Genomic DNA, 23,765 nt, shown 5'->3' with positions numbered 1-23,765 from the left:
GACAATCCCTTTTGAGAAAAAAGTTCAGGATGAAAGACGAATGTAATACCCTGGGTACCACTAGGGGACTAATAACAACTGACACATTTTTTAGCTAAATGGTTTCTTTTATTACAAAAATACCATTATATTAAATATGTTTCTAAAACAAAATATTTCAAGAAAGAAATGGTGTCCAATATAAAAATTTTGTGCAATCTGATGCAAGAGAAATGGTTCATTGGCTGTGAGGAAAGAATATTCCACTTCATGATTCAAATGATGATAGCACTGCTACTTACTGCTGACGATTTCATACGTAATACGGTTGTTTATGCTGTCCTGATCTCTAGCTAATATATCCCACAGGTGAGGCAGGAGCATCCATGAAAGGGTAGATTGTCATAGGCTGTCTCTACGAACACATGGACAACATCAGATAAGTGATTTAGTGACAAATCTTCCTTTGAAGAATTTGCACTGATAAAGCTTCAATTGTAGTGAAAATCAGAGGAGCAGAGAGAGATTGCTAATAAAAGCAAATCTCCATTATTCAAATTTGCTCCATTATGACTAAATCTGTCAAAACCTTGGACCAAACTATACCGTATAATGAATTTAGTGTTAGTTCTCAATAATACTAGATCAGAAAAAACAAATAACACATCAATGTTTTGGATTTTATGAGAAGAATTCCAGTCTGGAACTGCTGGCTTACATTGACATCATTGGACTTGACAGTGGCTGTGTACTGAGGGTTGATGCAGACCGGGACATACTGTGTAATGTTGAGACAGCCAGGGTAGTCGAATACAGGACCTAAATCATCATTATCCTGCACGGTGATCTCAATCCATGAAACCGACTTTTTCAGTGGGTTTCCATTATCCTGAAGGAAGGAAACAGTTAAACTTTATTTCTGTACTCCAAATTACTAGGTATAAAACACTGCACCCATGTTTAGCAATTACAATAAAAGCCTGAAAACTTACATTTTGTACCTTTTATTAAAGGATTTCTTTTGGTATATTTATTTGGTGTTATAATGCGTGCTCAAGAAGTTTTCTTTTCTTGAATTTTCAAGGACCTCAGACAAATGCTTAGCAAAAGTTATAAACTTGAATTTTTCTATAATTTTATTGCGGAAGGCGGAGAAATAAAGAAAACTCAATTTCTCGGATTTTTTTTGCAGAGACCTTAAAATCAAAAAAACTTATTCACAGAGCATTCAGAACTAAATTCAGACAAACATAAAATAAGTCATATAAAAGTAGAGCAGATCAAATCACACCCACAACACTTACCCGGGCTTCAATGGACAGGTTAAATGTATTTCTCTGAAGTCGGTAAAACATTTCCTCAAAATCCAATGGTTCCTCCAATGTAATGTAGCCCAATCGTGGGGCATTGATAGCGAAAAGTGTGGTGCCATCATTCTACAACAAAATGCATCAATCTGTATTATGACCACATCAATTATACTTATTTATTTATCTGATTGGTGTTTTATGCCACACTCAAGAATATTTCATGACGGCGCTCAGCATTATAGTGGGTGGAAACCGGGCTGGGAGAAACCCACGACCATCAGATAAATCATAAAAAAAAATGAACAGGGCTGTAAGAAGAGAAAAAATGGTTTGTGTCTTTTCAAGTCTGTGATAAACAGCCTCAAGAAAAAACACAATCCATCTCATTTTGCAGATAGTAGTTTTTACTACACTACTACGGCATAATCAGACCGGCACATTTTGATACACACATTGTGCATTCTCTAAATAGGATCCTTGCAATATTGAGATTTTGTGAAGAAAACAGAAAGAACACGGAGGTTGGGTGGATGTGTACGGAGTATATAATGAGTGAATTTCCACAATGTGTATAAACTAGACTTACAAGTGATCCATCCCCCTTGATGAAATAAAAGTCCACATTTTTGGCAGGCCCTGAGTCCAGATCTGTGGCACTGAGTTGTCTGAAGACTGTTGTGTGAATTGGGGTGAGCTAAAATGTAAACATTTCACATTTTCATACAGCCAGTTTAAATTTTAGAATAAAGTTTTCCTAAACATGCTTATCAAAAATATTTTAAAAATTATAACAATATATAAATTATGAAAGTAAAGCACTAGAAGCAATGTTTTAAGTCACATTTCATGCAGTCTTACATGTATGAATTTACTATATCTGCTTTGTTAAACTTTATACCAATCCATGAAATAAACAATAAAATTAAATGATATTTTACCTCATTTACAACAACTCTGTATGGAGAACCAATGAATTGGGGGTAGTTGTCGTTAATGTCAGTGATTGTTATTTTCAATCGGGCATAAATCTGAAAACAACACAGACACATATAATTCAGAACATCCCACCTAAATCATCAGCACAAAAAAAATGCTAATGCAAATTCACATGTGGAAACCAAAAACCCCGGGACAATAAATGCAACAAAATATGGGCAATTTATAACCCAGATAATGCATATAATCATGTGTGATAATTTGAATAAAATAAATTTATTTATTTATTTGATCAGTGTTTTACACTGTGCTCAAGAATATTTCACTTATACGACGTCGGCTACCAAAATTGTGGAAGAAAACCAGGCAAAGCCAGGAGGAAACCCCCACAATCAGCAGATTGGAATAGAACCAAGGCTTGTATCATATTTATTACTGATCAAGGTAATCAAACAATAATAGGTTCACAATAAAATATGCTTAGTAATAGATGAAATGAAACTGAACATATTAGTTCTTAGCACTCACAGACACACACTGAGCTGGCTCTTTAAATTGTACCTACCTGCCTTGCTGGAGTATCAAATGTTTCACACAACAGAGTGTAAAATATTTCATCTATGTCATCAGCTATGGATGGTGTAGTACCCTGAATCATAGAATATTAGAGGAGTGAGCCAAAATTACATTTCATTCATGCGATGTGAAATTTACAATAATAAAATATGAATTATGCTGATTATGTATGTAGACTACTTAGTAAAGCATAAATGACAAATGCTTCTTACAAGCATAATTAAGCAGTATACAGAGAAAATGGTTCTTATTCTTTTACTTACTGGTCGTAACATGATAACATAAAGAACAGTATTAGACTATTAATAGAACAAGGACTGATTAGACTTACATCTCTGTCTATGCCCTGGAGCATCTGTATATAGATACCATTGTTGTAATTCTGTATCTGGAAGTAATCCTCTACAGGCTGTAATGTGACAATGTTGGAGTCATTACCACGAGGAGCCTGTAGTGATAGCGAGATTGTCCCCCCTAATGTTCCCGCTATCATTAACTGTTGCCGTACAGGCTGGAATGGTCTTAGCGGATCTGTAGCAAACAGGAATGATATTTTTATACACATGTAATTGTTCATGCGCACAAAATCTTCCCATCATGCTTAAAAGAATGAAGAAAACACCTAGCTCAAAAACAAGCTTCATCATGAGAATTTATAGCACACACTAAATCTACAAAACTTATGTATGGATCATTTTGGCTTCGAAACCTGACCTGATGGACTAAAAAATTAATCTGCACACAGAATTTTATCAAATAAATCATTAAATATGTAAAATTACGAATGAATAAGAATATACATTATTGGATAGACAGGATCATAATAATGAATTAGTTAATGTTGGGTGGTGGGGAAGGGGGGGAGGTATTTTTGATCTAAATAAACTGATGCTGTAATCCACTTTTATCTGGATGCATTTCACATCTTTTATGCACATAATATTTTCATTATGAGATTCATCTATAAAATTCATCAGAGGTGTCAACTTTTAAATTTTATTTAAGTATATTGTAGAACTGATGACGGTTCATCAACAATGCACAGAATTTTTAATGATTCCATCTATCAAACAATATGAGATAATGATTTATAGATCATACATCAAAAAAATCGTTGCCTAGTTAAATATTTCCCATGTTTTGTGGACAGTACTGAAAGGATTAGCAAGCAAAAGAACTTTTATCAACACAAAGAAGAGCTGTACATTTAGGTTAATTTTAAAAGCTTTTCGAAGTCCAATGACCCTGTACTGAAAAGTTACAGAAAAGATGTCTGAGTGTTAACGTAATACGATTACTTTGTGTAGCCAAGTACATGAAAAGCCTTCTTTAGCTACAGCCTCCAAATTCATGTACATGTAGGCCTAAATTTATGCTCAGAGGTGCAGCTGGTTATAATCGTATAAATCTCTACCATCCAGCCATATTTCAAGGTTAACACCGAGCAAAACATGTTTAAGACACACATTATTTAACATTATATGCTCAGTGAATGCTAATATTTCACTTCTTTTTCCATTTTTTTTTTCTTTATCTGTCTTTCATCTCCTCCACTGGAGTAATATTATAGCATAATTCAGATTGTCAAAAAACTGACAAGAGGAACTGAATTTCACTGAACCCTTGCATCAACAAAATGCATGATCTAAGCGCTGATAGCACATAAGATACATGCCATTCGGTCCATTACCTCGTCCCTCATTTGAATAGTGCATTTTATGTATTATATAAAAATTGTATACCTATGTATTATGTACCCACAGTAAATACACAAGACATTATCCCCATTGCAACATCGTGAAAGTGCCAGCACTAGGCCATAACGGCTTTTGTCAAACTATTCAGAAGTGCATATAAAAAGATCTTTTCAGTTTTGTATGAATTTCAGGTCACAGGACAAAACTCTATCCAAGAGGTAAGCCAGACAATTGAGCTGAAAATAGCTGGTGCAAAACATGAACGCATTTGTGGACATGGTGATCAGATTCATCCAAATGCAGTTTTCTTGTACTCTAAGGACAGACAGTATTAAAATGTGTCTGTATATGAATTATGCATAGGTGTTATACTGCGCTGTTATTTATTCTTTTGACATATGTCGAGTTACTGATGAACATCCTCTTCATTTTTATCACCCTGAAGATACAGAATTGTGGCTTGCTGTTTTGCTTGTATTTTACCCAGAGGAACCTAAAAGTTAATGGTAATGCTGATAGACTGTAATAATATATGGCCTAGCAATACAGGAATACTTATCATAATAAAGTGGAAAAAAGATATGTTTACAACAGTTACAACAAGTTGTACTGAGAGATTTAAAAATGGTGAATTTCTGACTTGACTCCAAAGCAAAATTTCTTATACAGAGAAGAGAAGTTAATATGCCATATTCCAGGTCAGTTCACACAACTCTTGAAATTTGAAACTTTATTTATTTATTTGATTGTTGTTTTTATGTCATACATGTAAGAATTTCCCACTTGTACCAAGGCAGTCAGTTTTATGGATGGATTTCAAACACTTACGTAAAAACATTAAAAGGGCAAAAGCCTGTTTTTATACGTAAAATTTGCCATGTATAAGAAACTTAAATATTCTAGGTCAGTTTTTGAAGAAAAAAGCTTGCTCCCCACCATCATGGCGCTATACCACAGGTGTTTACATGAGATGAGGTTAGCTGATTTCTCATCATCTAATGGTCACATATATAAGGTTAGTTGAGAACAGGGACAGAGTCAGCAGGCGAATCACACACCCAGACACGCTTTATCAGGCTCATTATTACAGGTTATTTAAACTGTGTTTTTCATAAGGCCTTGTCGGTCTACGTGAACAGCTGTCAGATGTGATGGAGGGTCAGATCCCCTTAATAACAAGCGCACGAACACACTCCTATAATCAGGTTATTATATATGTAAAACTAAGGCTATGACTGATAAAACAGCACACCCATTTGGCCTTGCATGCCTCAGTTCTGCCCCAGAATTTCTTTATTTTCTGCCATGTGCGCAGAACTTCTGTATCAGCACAGGTGCATTGTTAGAGGTTATGTGATTGATATGCAGACAGTTAAATGTACTTTTACTGTTCTGAAGTCCCGCATGACTGAACCTTGTGATACATGCAGATGGAATACTTCTAAAAGCTGGTCCAGAAGCTTGGTGCTAAATTATTACACTGAATGTTTATCTGAATAAATGCTACCAACAGCAGCTTAGACTCTTCTCTTTATATCTCTCCCACATGCTCATATGGTCTACATGTAGCAGAGGTTACACAAATGCCTTGTGTATATGGAGACAGAAATATCCAGGAGTCAGGTGAAAACTTCAGTCTTACATGTGTGACATGTGAATACCATTTCAAAGCACAAAAGTTAAAGCCATCAGAGAGTAGATATATCTGTATAAGGAGAACAAACTAGAATGTTCTCATATATTTTTTACGACCACTGGACATACAGTAACCATGCTCTGATAATAAGCTTCATTTTGCCAGATAACTTCTACGTACATGTGTTTTACAAGATACACCTGTATCACCTGATAAAATTAGTTCTTGTTACACATGCAGTAGAATTACTCTAAATGAAACACACAGAGAACACATTTTACATGTAAATAACCTTAAACACACCCTGACTGTTAGGTGGCAATGAAGAGCAGATATTCTATTTTAAGCACCTGGTATACAATGTACTTGTACCAGAACAAGTAACGTACAGTGGTACATGACTTTACTTTTAACAACGTTGTTTTACTCCTGTCTGTTTTTTTCCTGAGCAGATTGCAATCAAGATTTGAGGTGTCACATGATGTGAGAGTAAGGCGCATACAGGTATACAGGTAGATCAGGTCACTGTGCATTATTAGGCTGCAGGAGCTCACTGAGCTCAGCTTCAGCTGCTCCTTACACCTGATAACCTTTGCTCAGGTATTTTTATAACAGCTGATTTATTCCGGTCTTTTTTGACATGTCTTTGAATAATTTATGTGGGAGAATGAATGAGAGTAATATCTTTAGTTTCTTCACATATGTGCATACCTGGTTTTAAAATGCATCAAAAGGTTAAAGAAACGCACAATTGAAACAAACAGCGCATTATTAAATAAGATTAAGTGACAAGTCTTACCAAGTTTTCCTGAAATATGCTGTACTATAAAATACAGTATTAAAGTTTGAACTACAGTAATTGAATTGAAACTAACTGAGAGTGGGTTTGTCTTAAACTTTCTGTGAAAAGAACTCTAAAAACGAAAGTATATTACAAGGGACACAATGTGTTTAAAGTGTATACCTTTACATGTATATCATATTATGGCTTCCATGTAGCTGGGCATATACTGTGATACTACATTTTTATTACACTGCATTAACAGCATAGCTGGTCATCAGAAAATCACACAACATACATGCATGTAGGAATCATTTTCGTTTTTCCCAACAGTGTTTTTCCAATGAATCAGTATCAGTATATATGATAAAAGCATACCTGTATTTATGTATACCATTATCTAGAACCCAGGTGATGATCAATACTGTGTACATCTATGTTTTATTCCGTTATAATGTACTACTCTCTGGGTTTACACCTTCTTATTTTAAAGAGCTATTTAGTGTTAAGACACGTATGTCTTAAAAGCAAGGTTAAAATGATAAGGATCGAGATAGTCAGAATTGCTATCTTAAATTGTAGAAAAAAACCATTGTATTTTACAGCTGTTGTTGTTAGTTCGGGGGATAATAAGGAAACAAAAGTTTTCTCCTGTTTCCAATTTTGCCTGGTATGACGTCACGCAAAAAGACTTCATGTCACCCATCACTGACTTATAGCAAAAAATGATGTTGTACTTTCAAACGCGCATGACGTCATTCCAGCACAACTGACTTACGGGACGTCATATCAGCCTGATTCATTGTCACATAAGGAATATTACTACGTAACATCAGATTTTAAAAGAAAAAGAAACAAATTCTACAGAAACTGCCAAAGATTTTGTTTTTCAGGACTCTTCACTTATAGGGGTGAAATAGCGTTATTCAGCATACATTATTTTGAACTGTGATGCTAGCTATATTCCATAGGGTATCCTTCATATATTCAGTTTAATATTTCAACCTGGCGTTACTTAGGACTGAAGTTGCACATTAAGAACTCACAGTTCTTATTCACTGAGGTTAATATGTCTGCCAGGAATTTTGCCCTAAAATGATATACATGCTTTCATAATATGCGCAAATAAAACTTCCCTTTGGCCATACAGGATGTGGAGGAAAGTTCCAGATACTGAAGGTCTCAGTTTTAGCTGATTTTTGGCCTACTACATCCCAAGCGTGCAAAAGTATTCTTTAATATACCCTTAATCCTCAAAAAATTTTACCAATGATATGGTGCATACTTGTACATACTTGCATGACTAGAGAGTGTTATCTGGACAGTTACATGCAAGTTATTTACAATATCTGTGAAGTACATATGTGCACCTACATGTACCTGAACAATACATTTTAGTCTTCAAAATTGTACGAATTGTGTTCATATCATTTCTTAAGTCATACATGTACTTCACTGGCAAAATTTGTGGAGTATTTCGGGTACATGTCAATGCATGAAGCTCTACCCCAAAAGCAGGTTTGTCAAGATCTTTCGCCAAGTCTGGTATGTATCCTAATGACAACTGTTCAGACTGTCTACTTGTACATAACAAAGTAAAACACTGCAGCACTTGCCTCGAGCAAGTTCACAGTTGTGTTATGAACACTGAAATGCTTTCTGTGGTTCGCTTAGTGTTCACCACAGAAATATGCACGTTATAAAACACATCCAAGAAATGCTCTCAGATGAACTTGAAAACTAAATTAACATTTCTGGATTCTAAACAGTGTTGGTTTTAATTAAAATGTAAGCATACTCTTCAGCACTGGACATGTAGAACAGGTTTATGTAAACTAGGATTGTATGCTTCAGTAAAAACTGTGTTTCATAACATTCTGCACTTGTTTACTTTAAATTCATAAATTATTAAACCTCATTAAAATCTAATGCCAAAAAATACTTGAACTATATTTTCAAAACACTCAAACCTATATCAATTATAAAAGCTATGTGCATCGTTAATGGCAACAAGTATGTTGATTTAACTAATGTACGGCTTGGAATAAAATATTGTCTCGTAAACTATGTCACATGTTTGAGAAGAAGTACTAGCACTCAGATAACATCTTTCATTTTGTCACACGTGGCATTTTTCAAGGAGTGTTCACCAATGCAGCTTAACTGACTGAGAAGCTGGGTGTGCATGAATCTGAACAAATCCTGTTATAAAGGCTCTGTGTTTGTTTGTTTAACTAGACTTTAGCACATCTTTCTGCCTCGCTTTTCCAGGATGGAGCCTCCTTGCACAGGTATTGCTGAATTATCAACCCCTTTCTTCATCACAGCATAGAGCTTTTGTTAAGATGTAGCACAGCATACATGTTTAAATGTACGTGTCCCTCAAATTGTTTGAGCAGGGTGTCAACGTTTCATTTATTTCCCTATCTCTTCCTTATTTAAAGTGCTGAAAACTGAATGCAAACACCACAATTATTTTTTACCTCCAGCACTTCTTTGAATACTCAAAAACGCTTGAGGATTTTGGAAGTTTTTTTACATTTAAGCTTGCATTACAATCCTTTTTCATCTAAATGGTATGACTATACATGTGTATGTACATGTATTCCTTGTTTCAGTAAGCACATGGAGAGAAAATACAACATCCTGCTGGCTTAAGCTACATACATCTATACATGCCTCATTATGAATACACATTTTTTCGAGAGGTTGCAGTTCTTATGTATGAACACATTTAAAGTTTAATGTGACACCAGATTACGGAGCATGTGACTGTCAAACATGGGATAGGCGTTTGAACAATTCCTTATCCATAAAATATATATATACATATAAAATATATATATATTATAATAAATAAATATATATTATAATAATATATAATACATATAAAAATAACACCAAATGCAGTACTTAATAGAATGCCTTCACATTAGCAAGAGTTTGAAATTCTCACCTAAGAAAAAATTGTGAGTCAAAAATAAAAGTTTTTTTTCAAACTGAGTGAGATTTGTATTCATTATCTAATTATTCGCACCAGTAAACCTGCTGAAAACTTTCCCAGGCTGTAAAATGCTCTCATACAAAGAATTAAAATTTCAAAAAACATGTAATGTGTTTGAAAATTACAAGAACAACAACATACATCTCAAGCAATTCTTGTTTTGTAAACAATATACTAAACATGTGCATACTATACATCAGAGGATTTTCATAGCATCTTGGCCTAATGGCAATACACTACATGCACATGTTGTACCTGGAGAGCTTTATTAATAAATCAAGATCATGTAGATCTTGTCTTATTTCACTGTTAAAAAAAGGAAGGCAAAGAGCACAAATTTTGTGAAGACACTTTAGATATTTTGAATTTAACTAAGTATCACTTCAGCAATATTCTGCTGATGACTAAATTACAGTCAAGTTAAAACTTAGCGTCTCACAAACTGCTTGTAAATTTATGCATAAGAGTTACCCTAAACATGTACACCTGAACAAAGTAATCATGGTGTCTTCTACAGGATGATGTAACCATCTTTGAGCTCATAGATTATAAACATAACAAAAACCTGCACTGACCTGCTTCCTCGAAAGTTACTGTATATATTCCTAATGAGTCACCTGGGACCCTTATTTGATCACAAGCTGAAAATAAAAGAGAAAAATAAACAGTACATATATAACATACCATGTTTATTAAGTGGGAGGTGATCTTCCATGCATTATTCTGCACTAATATGAACTGTTGGATATAAGAGGATATAGTCACATGTACACTGTGTATATTAAGACTACTGTGTTAACATGTAACGGTAAATTTCATGTACATGTACTTCACTTTTGACAGTTCAAATAACCCCCTTTAGATAACTATGGGGTGTTTTTTGGCTCATCCTCAGACTTCATGTAGTTTGCCAGAGGATACTAAATTTAACAAATGTTTTACCAAATTTATTTTTCAATAAAAAAGTCATCATAATGAACCTTAAATATAAAATTTTCTTAATGCATACTGCAGCTGAGTAAACATGTAGCATCGAATTAGTCACTCAGTGACAGTACTCACTACAAACAGCATTACATTTATCAACTGATCACAAAATATAGCCCAAAATGGATTTAAAACTAAATGAATATAAGTGATGTCGTAGTTTAGCATTTGATAAACAGATGTTTTATCTAACTGTACCATCCTGATGGTAATGGGGTGTTGCTTCAGAGAAAAAACACAGAATTAATGAATGCGCATCACTTCCTCAATGATGTGTAATGATAAACAGGAAATGCAACAAATTAATGTTACAAAAATCATGAATGAACTGTTACATTCTTCTATAAATTTACCACCACTAAAAGAAAAAATTTTACACTCTAGACAATGAAGTACAAAACTGTCACTTCAAAAAGCAACACCAATAGACTTTTACTTTCAATGGCCTCTTACTACACATTAGATACAATACCGTGACTTGCCAAAACAATTCAGATACAATATCATGTCTTGCTTGATAAGATACACAGATTTATCCACAAGGCACATGTAGTTAATCAGTTAATCATCCTGCTACATTAATTGTATCCAGTGTAATAGGTAGCAAGAATGTGCTTACACTGTGTTATTGCTGGGCTATCATAGGAGAGACATTGTACAATGTAGCACTGTCACGTCATTACACTCAAATATGTTTTCACTATTTCCCCACAACATGTTAACGTCAAATTAAGTCAACTGTACAACTGTATTTAAATTCAGAAATGATTCAAAACACTAACTTCAGAAATGATTCAGAATATAAACATCAGAATCGATTTAAAAGGTTCCACGATTTGGTCAACTTGTGTCAAAATGCTTCACATTTTCATATTTTAGGTTTGACATGGATATTTGTTGCCTTGACAGTTTTGAAACAGATATTTAATTTGTCATATATATCGTAATATATGAACTGAATCTGTTAGTACGTAAGTGTATGTATGTAACTTAACTTTCTGTCAGTAGTATATGTATAAATATATGCATGTATTCTTTTGAGTACAGTAGTTCACATTTGACTTTTTACCTATTTAGTATTGTAATAACCTAATTTCATGTCAATACCACACTCCTAAGCTAAACTGTGTTCTTCTGTTGCATGTGACACCAAAGAAATTAAGACTGCATCTGTATCAGGTACTTGTACTGTAGCCCCAGGTGTCAAATGTTATTATAAAACAATATGTCAGTATTAGATTGCAAAAAATAAACAGCCAAGTGCCTTTAATGGTATATAAAAAAGTATGTACTTACGATTTTGTGAGAGTACTCCAGTGACCAGCAGCAGGAGTAGGCTCCCCTGAAGGAGCACATGTAAGTTAGGTGGCCGCATTACCCGGCGTGGCTGTTTGGACCCAGGGTCCTCCAATCTGTGCTAGTCCTGAAAAAAAAAATAGGCCAAAGTTACTTCACTGTTGAAAATGCATTGTAGAAAGTAATGTAATAGGTACGTGGAATGAAATGAGCATATAAAGTCACTGATTATTCTGTGGCATGAGTGATGGAAGGTAATAAAAAAAATTACAAATCTAATTCATTCCCCAAATTGATAAATACATGCATAGTACAAATTTATGCAAGTCAATACGGTAAATCCTCACTAACTTGCAGCTCACTTTGAATTCACAAGTAAATTTATCAGTTTACGTAACAAGAGCCAATATCTGAAAAAAAAATTAGAAAACTCTAGTGTAAAGAAAAAAAATAACATTTGATGAATCAAATGCCAAAAGGCATTACAAAAAGAATGTACAAGAAAACTCAAGGGGCAGACAGATAGGTCTCTGCTCTAAACCCTATATGTTATACTTGCACATATATGTAAGTAGAAAACTAACAATAGCATGCACTTAAACTGCCCATAAAAACTGAGGCTAAATATTGTCAGAGCCGTCGAAGATTTTAACATGCCTTAAAAGCATATGAATTATTACAGGATATGTACATTTATTAATTCATTAACAAACAGAGGAAAAGGAAACCTCAGAAAACAGTACTTAGCAGGACCAATGATGAAAAGAGTACAGTTCCACATCCAGCACATGGTTAAGTGGAACCAATGCCATCCCTCAAAAGACAATCTAAGTCACGCTTCCTGTACTATAACACACTGCACATGTATACATGAACCAGCAAGACCTTTAATAAACCAATCTGGTTTTCATCATTTTCTGTTCTTAATCGACTTGTAAAATTCAGTTAAAATGTTTTAAGAGCAGATGCAGCTATTAAATTGCATATACACTGTACGTTACGTAAGCATACATTTGTATACCAGGCTGGAAGCACTCAACACAAGAAGATTTACTTATTACTGTTACATTTTCTTATTAATGTCTCTTACAGGTAAAGCACATTTATCTGTGACTTCAAAATACAAGAATCTTGTAGGGATTTAGCGTTAACTTACTGTACAGGTGACCCTATGGCAATGCACACAATACTGCTCCTTTTAAGTCTGAGTACACTATAGGCTCCAAAGGTAAAAAACCAGCGTAATGGCAATTTATCTTCAACTGTTTCGTGACCTCCATGCTGTATTATGATAGCAGCAATTCCCTTAATTCAGGTTTTTCTGGTCGTACAGTCTAGCAATATCTTCAGCCTGAGGCAATAGTATCAGCTGCCCCGACAACGAAGAACGCATATGCTATACATTCACACCCTCTGAACACAAGCTTGAAATTGTACCCTTTATATGTTTACCGTCTGCCAACAATGCACGGCAAGGACATAATACATCTAGTAATTAACAATCACTTTTTTAATTACACATATATAATTTGAGTTAAACATTTCCTTTTCATAACTGTTCATCTATAAGTACATGAAAGTCTCAATGGATTGATCATACAATCTTCTTACAAACTAGATGGACATAACAATATCCAGACTGTTATTTTCATTCCTTGTCAAGGAAACAGAGAAACCTTCCTAGAAATTGTCTAACCTGTGAAAACATGCTTGATTCTGGTAAATTACAGGCTTAAAATTAATTATCATATCATAACAATATTACAGAATTAAGTTCTTTACAAAGCTTACATGAAGCACAGTTCAGTTAGTTTCAGGTACCACCCAGGTAATCTAGCCATCCAGTTGAGGATACATGTATATTAAGGCACAGTCATCAAAAAGTTCACTCTAAGGACACCTATACAACAGCTCTCATCAGATGAAACTAAATTTGTAAGGTAAGAGCAGTGGGAAATCTAGCCAACAGCTGAAACACCATGAAAGGCAAACATATCAACTGTGAACACCCAATTCCAAGATACAGTTCTCACATTACTCACACCATCTTTATTCCCATTTCTTTTGGATAAAAAAATTAACATAAATTTCAAGTATTATAAATCAAATTTGTGGGTTTTAAAGCTGGCAAGCAGAGTTACTTTTTTAGGGGGATCAAAATCCGAAAGACTCTTCTTTTCCAAGAGCACACATAACTTGGGAGATTATTTTTCATGCTACTTCATGCTTTTCAGCTACTGAATGCCTTCATATACCTTATCAAACTTCAAGCAATATATCATGTTCAGAAACTGCTGTATTCTAATTAAACTTTTTGATGTTGTACACTAAACACTTGCCAACCTGTTAAAATAATTAATACATGAAAAATGTTAGTTACATTTATCAAGTACCCTAATTCCTCAACCTTTTCGCATATGAAAGAGCAAACATTCAGTGCAATTTATGCACATTTGTGATTTCAATTTAGAGTTAAATTTCCCAGTTTCAGGGCTTCATAAAAAAGTAGAATTGTATCTGTCAACACAGAGTAATGCCTTCAGAATATGCTTGAATAAACACCTTACAAACATGCAAAAAGGTTGAAGTATTACAGTAAACTAATCTAATAAATGGATAAATTGTACATTTAAATTACATTTACATTCAACTGTTTAATTATTATCTCCCTTTCGCTAAGGCATTCAAATATATAGCTGTTCAACACTATAATTAAATTGTGAAATTTGATTATTCACATAGTGTGTGAGTTTGACTGAAATATACTCAATTTCTCACAGATATAAATGAGAATAGGTTTCAGCTCAAGACCAAATACCACACTTAAATACCAGGAAAACATATTCGTACGTCTGGCCACCAATACCTGGTTATAGCGGTCGCTCGTATCAAAGCCATAGGGCATGAAATTCATTACAGTTTATGCACGCTCAATAGTGACTAACATTAGCAATGAGGACTCATCAGATTACCTTGACACGCCTTAATACAGGTAAGATTTGAAAACTAGCTGATGAGTAACATCAGAAGAAAACACCTGGAGAAAATCTTAGTCTGACCATGTCCATTTTATGGTAATTTGAGATTAGAGAAAAACTGATTAATGAAAGGTCGGGTTTTTAATGCCACAAGGGCAGTATTTCATCCATATCGTGGCAAAACTCCATAAAGAGGGCACACATGTATGTACATGTATGAACTACAGAAATGCCTACAATTCAGCCATAACTACAATACCATTTCATACATGTATACATAGTAGACAGACAGCTTTTACTTAATATACAAAGTGACATTTGAATTTTTAAAGAAATACATGTATATAAATATAACCACTCTACAATACCTGTTTTAGCGTGGCTCTAATTGGGTTATGTTCCTAAGATGAAGACAGAAAACAATCCTTTGCTCAAGAGCAACACGAGTCGACATCTATTTTAATCCAAGTACATGTAACTTCAGAGAGAGGTGGTCTTGCAGCATTCCTGGCCTCCTCTCCACATGTCTATGCCAACAGATCCAGTAAAACACAATCACCTCTAGGACTGGGATGATTCAGCTGGTGCCTACTGGGTGCAGTCTCTGCACACACCTCAGCAAAAGACTACACAAGGTCTCAATGCTTTCAGATTACTCAGTCAACATGACTGAAAATTAGACAACCAAAACAGAAACAGTATTCAAAAACATACAATCCAAAAGGCAAAGTTGCACTGTTAAATTCATAAATATTGAGCAAGCACAAGAATGTTGTTGAAATAAATGATAAGGCAGCTACGCTGAGTTTACCCCTTACAACTAAAACTGAATTTCATTTCACTAGGAAGGGCAGCCATGAATGGGCATACGAGCACTACACCTGAAAGAAAACTGGTTTAATATGAATACACTTATTTTTGACCTGGAGAATGGGAGGGCGGGTGACAGTTTGGACTAGAGAACTGGGTTTGGTTCAGGAAGACAAGTGAAGCCTGCACTAAAGGTGCTGAAAGAAATTAGAGTTGACCTAAAGTGGACAATTCCCATAACCCAGTTCTATAGGAGAATTCAGATAATAAAGCACTCCTGTACTGGTAAGTGACCTGGGACAGGGTCAAGCTAATGACTTATCAGATACTAGCTGGGACGGCTTCAGGGCAAGAAAAAAAGGCAAAATTGTCCGGATGAGTGCATTTCCATAGGGAGATTGACTGGCTCATAACTGTCACCAGTGTACACGAATCTGAAGGGCAAGGGCACCAACCTGTAATCCAGACTGCTTTACTTCACACCTGACGATGTTATCAGGAATCTTTGGAAGAAACCTGCTGTGGATCACAGAACAGATAGGCCTGAACAAAGTGATCAATCTCTTATCTCACACAATATCAGTGTATTTCACTGCCGTCCAGTAAATGCAAGCAAGTTATTCAGATCACTACTTCCCAGAACATTGTATTCTGAGGGCAACCATTAAAAACTAAACTTTATGTCTTCATTATACAAAATAAACAGCAGAAATCAGAGCCACTACACATAGTAACTAACAAACAACAGAACAAAGTGAACTAAAAGCAAGTTTACCAATGTGACAAAATGAAATTATACATAAATCTGTCTTCATTCAAAGCAATTACATCACATTCACACAGATAAAAATGAAGAGGAAAACAGTTACATGGTCTTCATATATTTATATGTACATCTAAAACTAAGGTCCATACATTGGTACAGCTTTGTGTCTCTAACAAAAATTTCTCATGAACCAGTGAAATTTCTCACCCCAAACTGCTGAAATAAAAAAGTCTGTGCCAAGGCTTCACACTGTGAAGGAATTTGATTTATTTTATTCCAATTTATCACCATTCTCCAACAGTCAAAGAAAACTTGAGAACCCAACTGCCTAGAGTAAACCACCAAACCCTGGCATGTCACCCTACAAGTAACCCACAGCTAAAAAAGATTTAGTCATGCACAAATAAATGCAATTATGTAACAAAATTATCCATAAGATAAGATTGTGCTTCTATTCATAAAAATGTTTTATGTTCACATACAAGTGAAGAATATAAATAAAAAGAAAAGAATATGTTAAAAACACTGTCCAATATTAAATACTCACTACACCTCAGTCACATCTACATATACACGTACAGCACCTATAAATTTATTATCAATTCATAAAACACTTAAGTTCTACAAAGAATAATGTCAACTGTTCTATACACTGGACGATTTGATCCACACTTTCCATACCTACTTACACTAAGCTAGCCTTTTAACATCAAACAATAGGCACTTTAACAAAACCTCATTTTAGTGTGAATATAAATACAGTGAAATATGCAAATGGCAAGGCTCTTATAGTCCTCTACTAAAGTCAGTCTGACATGGCTAAATGAGTAAAGCCACAGACATAAAGGCTATCAATATCCTATATATTACCACCACTGTTTTCATGTTCGCTCTGCAGGAACATCATCTCATACACCACCAGCATAAAAACAGAACTGATTTACTCTACACTGCAAAAGACAGGTTCATTTTAAATATCCAAATGTTGGCTTTCATCTGCTTTCAAACTGATATTACTTTCAGTCAAAGCTTTGTAGCACAATATCATACTACATTCTATATCATTTTTCTAACAGGCTTTAATTTTAAGTTTAATCAGAGAGTGTGAACTCAAGACCGAGGAAGGCAGACTACGCCTAATAGATTAACAACACACTGTACACATTCGAAACACAAAAGACAGGCATAACCAGGATAAAGGAGCCAAGTGATACAGAGAAGTTACCTGTTCTATGTGAAGAAAACCTGTTTATCTCTGTTCCAAAACTAGTCTAACAAGGTGCATGAGGATTCCCTTACCTGTCAGACTTTTACAACACCCATAGCACACACTGAGGTGTATTTTGGTGAATAAGATGCCCAGAAGCATGATGTTAAAGATAGACATCTACCCATGCCTATCTGTACAAAAGACAACCAGAACAGTCTGCATTAATTGACGTATAACGTCACCACTATTTCTTCACTATATCCTGTAAAGCCTACTGAAAATATTCTGGGTTCGGCAATCATGATCCTGCTACACCTTAATCACATACACATGTTCACTGTTAACGCCCTATGTTTTCTCTGAAAGTCTGACCTCTCAGAGGTCTAACCATGACTGAAATTTTGCAGCAAGTAAAGAAGTCATGGAAAACATTCAAACTACATGTATTTGTCGGTACTCAACTACTGCACTGAGGGAATCACAATTCCAATTTATGTCTACACAGTAACAGACTCTGCTCGTGAAAAATGTCAACAAATACATTGTGTTTCATCAAAAGAGTGTTATTCCATCATATAAACTTCTTGAAATATAGAGGATCAAATACTCTTTACTAAATTGTATCATTAGACAATACTTAACCATGCTACATCTTCAGGGTGTAGCGTGGTCAAATAAGTCATGAAAACCAAAACCATTTGTCGGCAAGTTTCTGGACAGTTAATGAAACCTTTCATTTCTTGTCTATATGATATTTGATTAAAGTGTTTATTTCAACTGAATATAAACTCAAAATTCTCGGCTAATTTTTATTATTTTGATGAGCTTTATGTTTTCTCAATTTACTGTTTGAATTATTAGAGAATGTATTCCATTACATTGGTACATATAGATCTGCTTGTTTTTCGCTCCCAGAGTTTGATATGACATACAGTATCGATCTCCCCTTATCAGAAGTTCCAGTGCAACCCTACCACATATATATTGTGGTATAGTTCAGGACAAATAAGAAATGAAATGTCACCCTCTAACAACATACTGTCACCAGGCTGTCTAATGTATTTCTTTGTATCATCCTCCAAATGGTGATTCATAATCACAGACGCTTCTTGATCAGACATCCCACATGTGATGCTCTATACCAGAACTTACTGCAAAACTTAGCAGTAAATTTTAGGTAAAGTAAAATGAGTACTAAATTAAAACTCCAACAGCAATTGTTATGCAATCATGACCTTCTATACAATAAATGTTCATTTAAAAATACAAAATATTACCTAAATAGCTTAAAATTTAATACCTCAAAATATGCGTACATTGTAAACATTTTGGTACCGGTATCGGTAATTTGAATCACCTTTCAAACTGACGCAAAACTTCATCACAAGAATATCAAATACACAAAAAATAAATAAAAAAAAACAAAAATATATAAAAAAGCAATTTCCACCAAGTGAAATAATTATAAAAAACAACTAGAGTCAAAAAATTATAAAATTCAAATTTATCAGACTTTCAGATAAACCATGAGCACTGCAAATGCATTCAGAGCCATGAAAATCAATTGCTATGAAGCACAGCGGTATCTAAAAAAGCAAGGTCCATAATGTTTAAAATGCCAATGTGTATTCACACATGAGAACAATTCACTTTGTGAGCAACATTTGGCTTGTCAAGTGGAACTATAAAGATATCTGATAAGGGTGGAAGGGGAGAGATAACTCAGGAAGATACCTACTTCCCAACGTGTCTACTTCCTGTCAAGTACAGTGAAATCATTGACTATAACAAACAGATAATAAGGTAAACGCTATGTTCCAGGGCCTGACAGATCAAATACATAGTTGAGAGTCAAAGTTGATCACAGCATAAATCAATATGGAAATGTATTGCTACAATAAATGTCATGCCAGAAATAGCAGTAATCTGTGGCCTACAGTGAACTCCGGACATATAACGGAGTAGGTGCACGCCATCGCTACATGGTGGGGACGAAGATTGAGAAAACTGAAATAAACCATCAGTGTACCATTCATATTTCAAAATCTTAAGCTACTCAGTTACTTTAATTTGCTGGCTTTTACTCAACAGTTCAGTGGGTAAACACCGAGCATAGGCCTACAGTGTTTAGGCCTACTGTGTGGCAACGCCTAAATTCACTTAAAAGTCCATAAAAAAATAAGTCAAAAATATTGTCTGGCACAAATTTATGGTGCGTGCACCACAGCCGATTAACTCATTAATTCTCCAGGCAGCTGATTATTGTTTTCCCATGTTTTGATTTTCCCTATATATGAAAGGTTATGCTGTCTAATGGGTCGATAAACAAACAACACATATTGGATTTCAACATACACAGTCCAACAGAAAAGTGATATGTCAGTATGTCATTCTAAAAACCAAGAATTACGCTAATTTTCATGATGAAACAGATCAGTTTTCATGCACAGACGTAGCGCATTCGTTAAAGACACACATGGTTACATAACCTACCAGCTAAGCACCTCGAAATCGAGTTTTCTTGTCACACTCTTCCCCCAGTCCAGTAAATTTCCCCCGTGCTTCTGCTCTTGAGGCCAACGAAATGACAAACCTTTTAGCTTAACTGTACTGAGCTCGGCCGCCACACCTCCCCAAACCTGATGAACGTTAGTTGTTAATTTATTCATCGACCTCATTATGAAAAAAACAAAACACCTCTGCTATTTTTAACGCACAACTTAATTGCCCCCGGCTAGGAAAATCTGGCAGAACAAGTTTCATGCATGATGATGATCGTCTGCTCCGAAATTTCCGCCAGATGACATATGACGCAGAGCTACCGTATGCGCGCATCGCATTTCAGGTGTATCGCCGTCGCTTCGTACATGTACATGTACTTCGTACAGTTTATTTCTTTACTTATTTATTTGTTTGATTGTTTTTAACACTGCACTCAAGATTTTTTTCATTTGTACCATGGCGATCAGTTTTATGGGAGGGAATCGGGGTGCTCGCCGTAAATCACCGATCTTTGCCCTGGCAAGTTTCCGACGAATCCAGCCTTACCTCGTGCCACGGCCCCAGTGAATTAAAGACAAACGCCTAGAATCATTCGGTCACGTCCCATGCCGGCCCAGTAATGCAGTATACCATAACGCTTTGATTGTGACAACCGTATATGAGATTTAATTTTGGCTTTGGCTTGATTTTAACTGAAATTAAAGTACGTTTGCATTCAGGCCATTTCACGTAGACCTATGTGCATCTTCACGTTTTTGTTTGGCTGGCTTAAATTCTTGAATTTCCTATCCTCTTTAAAAAAAAAACAGATCGAAATAAACATAAAAAATAAATTATGACTCACGTTTCCTGATTTTTCCAACCCTCGTAATATATCGGCATGTTCATAACGATCGATTAGCTGGGAAAACATTAATAAAAAATAAAGGAATATATATGTGCAATATTGCAGCGTTCATTGCACACTGGTCAGCAAACCATGATTTTTCGGTTGTTATATGAATATATAGTCATGCAGAACCCAGTGGTAAATAGGTCTACATATTAAAATCGAACTTTATTTACAAATTAACCTCCTTATGCTTCAATATTTTTCCTTTTTTACACTATATACCCAATTGTACTGAATGCCTGTCAAGGTGTTTTTGGTAATTCAAAGCTCTTTTACAAGTTCAACAATGCATGCAAGCAAACTTCCTTGTTTCAAAAATAAATACTGCATTGTACCATGTGCAGTTTTCGTTACTGGTGGTGTTTCATCATAATGCTCGTGTACTGGACATATATAGATATATATATATACCGGTACATATGGAATTAGGGAACTAGAGAAACAACTTAGCCAAACAAGGCCAGATAAAGAACCACATTGACACTCTCGGTGGCTTTTGTTAATTCGACCTATTTAAAAAAAAAAAAAAAAACTTTATACGATCTGGATGGTATCAATTAAAATTCTGAGGCTGCATAATTATGCCTAATCCCAACTGAGACTGCGTTGTCTCAGAACGGTTGCAATCAAAACGCAACTGAGATATGTATATAGGCCTATGTTTTGATTTATAACAAGTTACAAAAAAAGCAAATATGGTGTACACTATTTACATGGATAGCCTATACTGATGAAATTATTGAGAAGTGCCGGCTGTTCTCTTCTGTACTCTACAACTATATGTCCATTTATTCCAGTTTGATGACACGTCCTTGCCGGTTTAGTGCACATATATCTTTGCATTGTATATCTGGTGTATATCATGCTACACTAGAGTATACGTATGTGGATTAAAAGTATACTATACGGGTCATAGCACGTGTTATCCCATGTCATCGGCATGGCTTGGAAACCTATGAAGTCGCCATAATCTGTGAGACGAGATCACGTAAACCATACCATGCACACCTATGTAAACCATATTACGCTATATAGCTATAGGTTTACCCATGATGTATGATCTGTTCGTGTGTTTGTGGGTAGCCAATCATTAGCATATAGGCCGGCACAAGGCACGCGTTAAAGAATAGCCAATTAGTGATCAGTCATGAACAAGATTTTTGACGCATGTTGCATACGTATGCTATATGAAGTGTTCGACATGATGCGAATTAGGGTTTTATGACCCGTGACTGGATAATTATAACCAGCATGTACGAATACGGATGATCTGACTGGCAAGGTAGAAAAGCATCCTGTCTTTAAAGCAACTAACCTGTAAATCTTTGTTTCTCTTACTTGCATGTATATGTCGTTAACTGTGATATGTACAACCAAGAAGTTCAGGGTATAGTACTAATCGTCTCAAATTATATCTTCTTATATCTTCTTCTTATATCGATTTGGCTTCTTTCTTTTTTTATTTTTTTTTGTCCTTTTTTTGGGGTGGTGGGGTGGGGGGGGGGGCTATAAATTAATTCCTTGCGCGTTGATTTTTTTACTACTATATAGGCGTACATGGTGTCGATAATATCACATTGTTATGCTAATTAATTTACGCCATTCGGCCAACATGTACTCTATAGAAACCTCCCTTCGGTCGTAATGGGTCTTACTAGTTTTTACGTAAATTACATTGTACGCGATATTTACATGTTGTCAGATGTACTGTGATCAATAATGAGCTGTATCCCATGCAGATGGTTTCCCTATATGCATATTGTATTTTCAAGGTTTCCTACCATCGTGCCAGCGTATAACCTTGCCCTTAGTTTTAAATATGAACAACGCAGAACATATGTCCGCCTCATACATTTATCTCCATTGCTTACCCCCGGGCTCTGTTCGGTTTCTTCCCACCATATTGCTGGCTGCCGTCGTACAAATGAAAATATTCTTGAGTGCGGTGTAAAATAACAATCAAATAAATAAATAAATATCTCCATTACATAGGGACTCCTTGTCCTGTTTTCACTGAAAATGGCGCGCATGAGACTTTCCACGAATGCTGACCTTCATTCAGGCGAATGTCCTGATTACAATTGTTCACAGTCATTCTTAAAACGCCCCCTTGGTTTGATTGACTGATTGATTGATTAACTCATTTTCAATTAAATGTCGGCGGTCAGGTATAGGAAATGCGCAGAATAATATATACAAACGTTTTGACTTCAACCTGCAGCCGAAACAGCCTTCAACAGCTGGATACGAACACGTGACTTCAAGATCCTGTATGTGTATACTTATAAGACCATTCAAAGACGATAGCTTTTCTGGTCTGTGTATGTGTCAAATAGAAATTTTGGCTCAGGAATTCTGCATTTGATTCTGTGTTTTTAAAGTTGTTGTTAAAAGCTCCAGGCAAA

General features: G+C 35.3%; 1 protein-coding gene across 1 annotated transcript; it reads right to left on the bottom strand.

Annotated features, from left to right (window-relative positions):
- Window positions 1-281: 281 nt before the first annotated feature.
- On the bottom strand, window positions 282-20,750 carry LOC135461912 (cadherin-99C-like). The gene is made up of 10 exons (XM_064739197.1): window positions 20,460-20,750; window positions 12,203-12,329; window positions 10,495-10,560; window positions 3,133-3,332; window positions 2,791-2,874; window positions 2,228-2,317; window positions 1,876-1,983; window positions 1,284-1,415; window positions 698-868; window positions 282-394 (listed from the first exon to the last, which is right to left on the bottom strand). Exons 2-10 carry the CDS (start codon window positions 12,279-12,281, stop codon window positions 329-331), a joined length of 996 nt encoding a protein of 331 aa, XP_064595267.1. The 5' UTR covers window positions 12,282-12,329; window positions 20,460-20,750; the 3' UTR covers window positions 282-328.
- Window positions 20,751-23,765: the final 3,015 nt, after the last annotated feature.

This window comes from Liolophura sinensis, chromosome 1, assembly GCF_032854445.1.
Source record: "Liolophura sinensis isolate JHLJ2023 chromosome 1, CUHK_Ljap_v2, whole genome shotgun sequence".
In the NCBI taxonomy this organism is placed as follows: Eukaryota; Metazoa; Mollusca; class Polyplacophora; order Chitonida; family Chitonidae; genus Liolophura; species Liolophura sinensis.
The sequence above is the reverse complement of the archived record's forward strand: the minus strand, read 5'-3'. Positions and strand labels throughout refer to the sequence as shown.

What these genes read in the sequence shown, in the direction of transcription:
- LOC135461912 (XM_064739197.1), bottom strand. Translation starts at nt 12,281, where the DNA reads ATGCGGCCACCTAACTTACATGTGCTCCTTCAGGGGAGCCTACTCCTG. An exon ending in ACAGAGTTGTTGTAAATGAG is followed by an intron (nt 1,984 to 2,227) that starts GTAAAATATCAT and finishes TTTACATTTTAG; the next exon opens with CTCACCCCAATTCACACAAC. An exon ending in TCAAGGGGGATGGATCACTT is followed by an intron (nt 1,416 to 1,875) that starts GTAAGTCTAGTT and finishes ATTTTGTTGTAG; the next exon opens with AATGATGGCACCACACTTTT.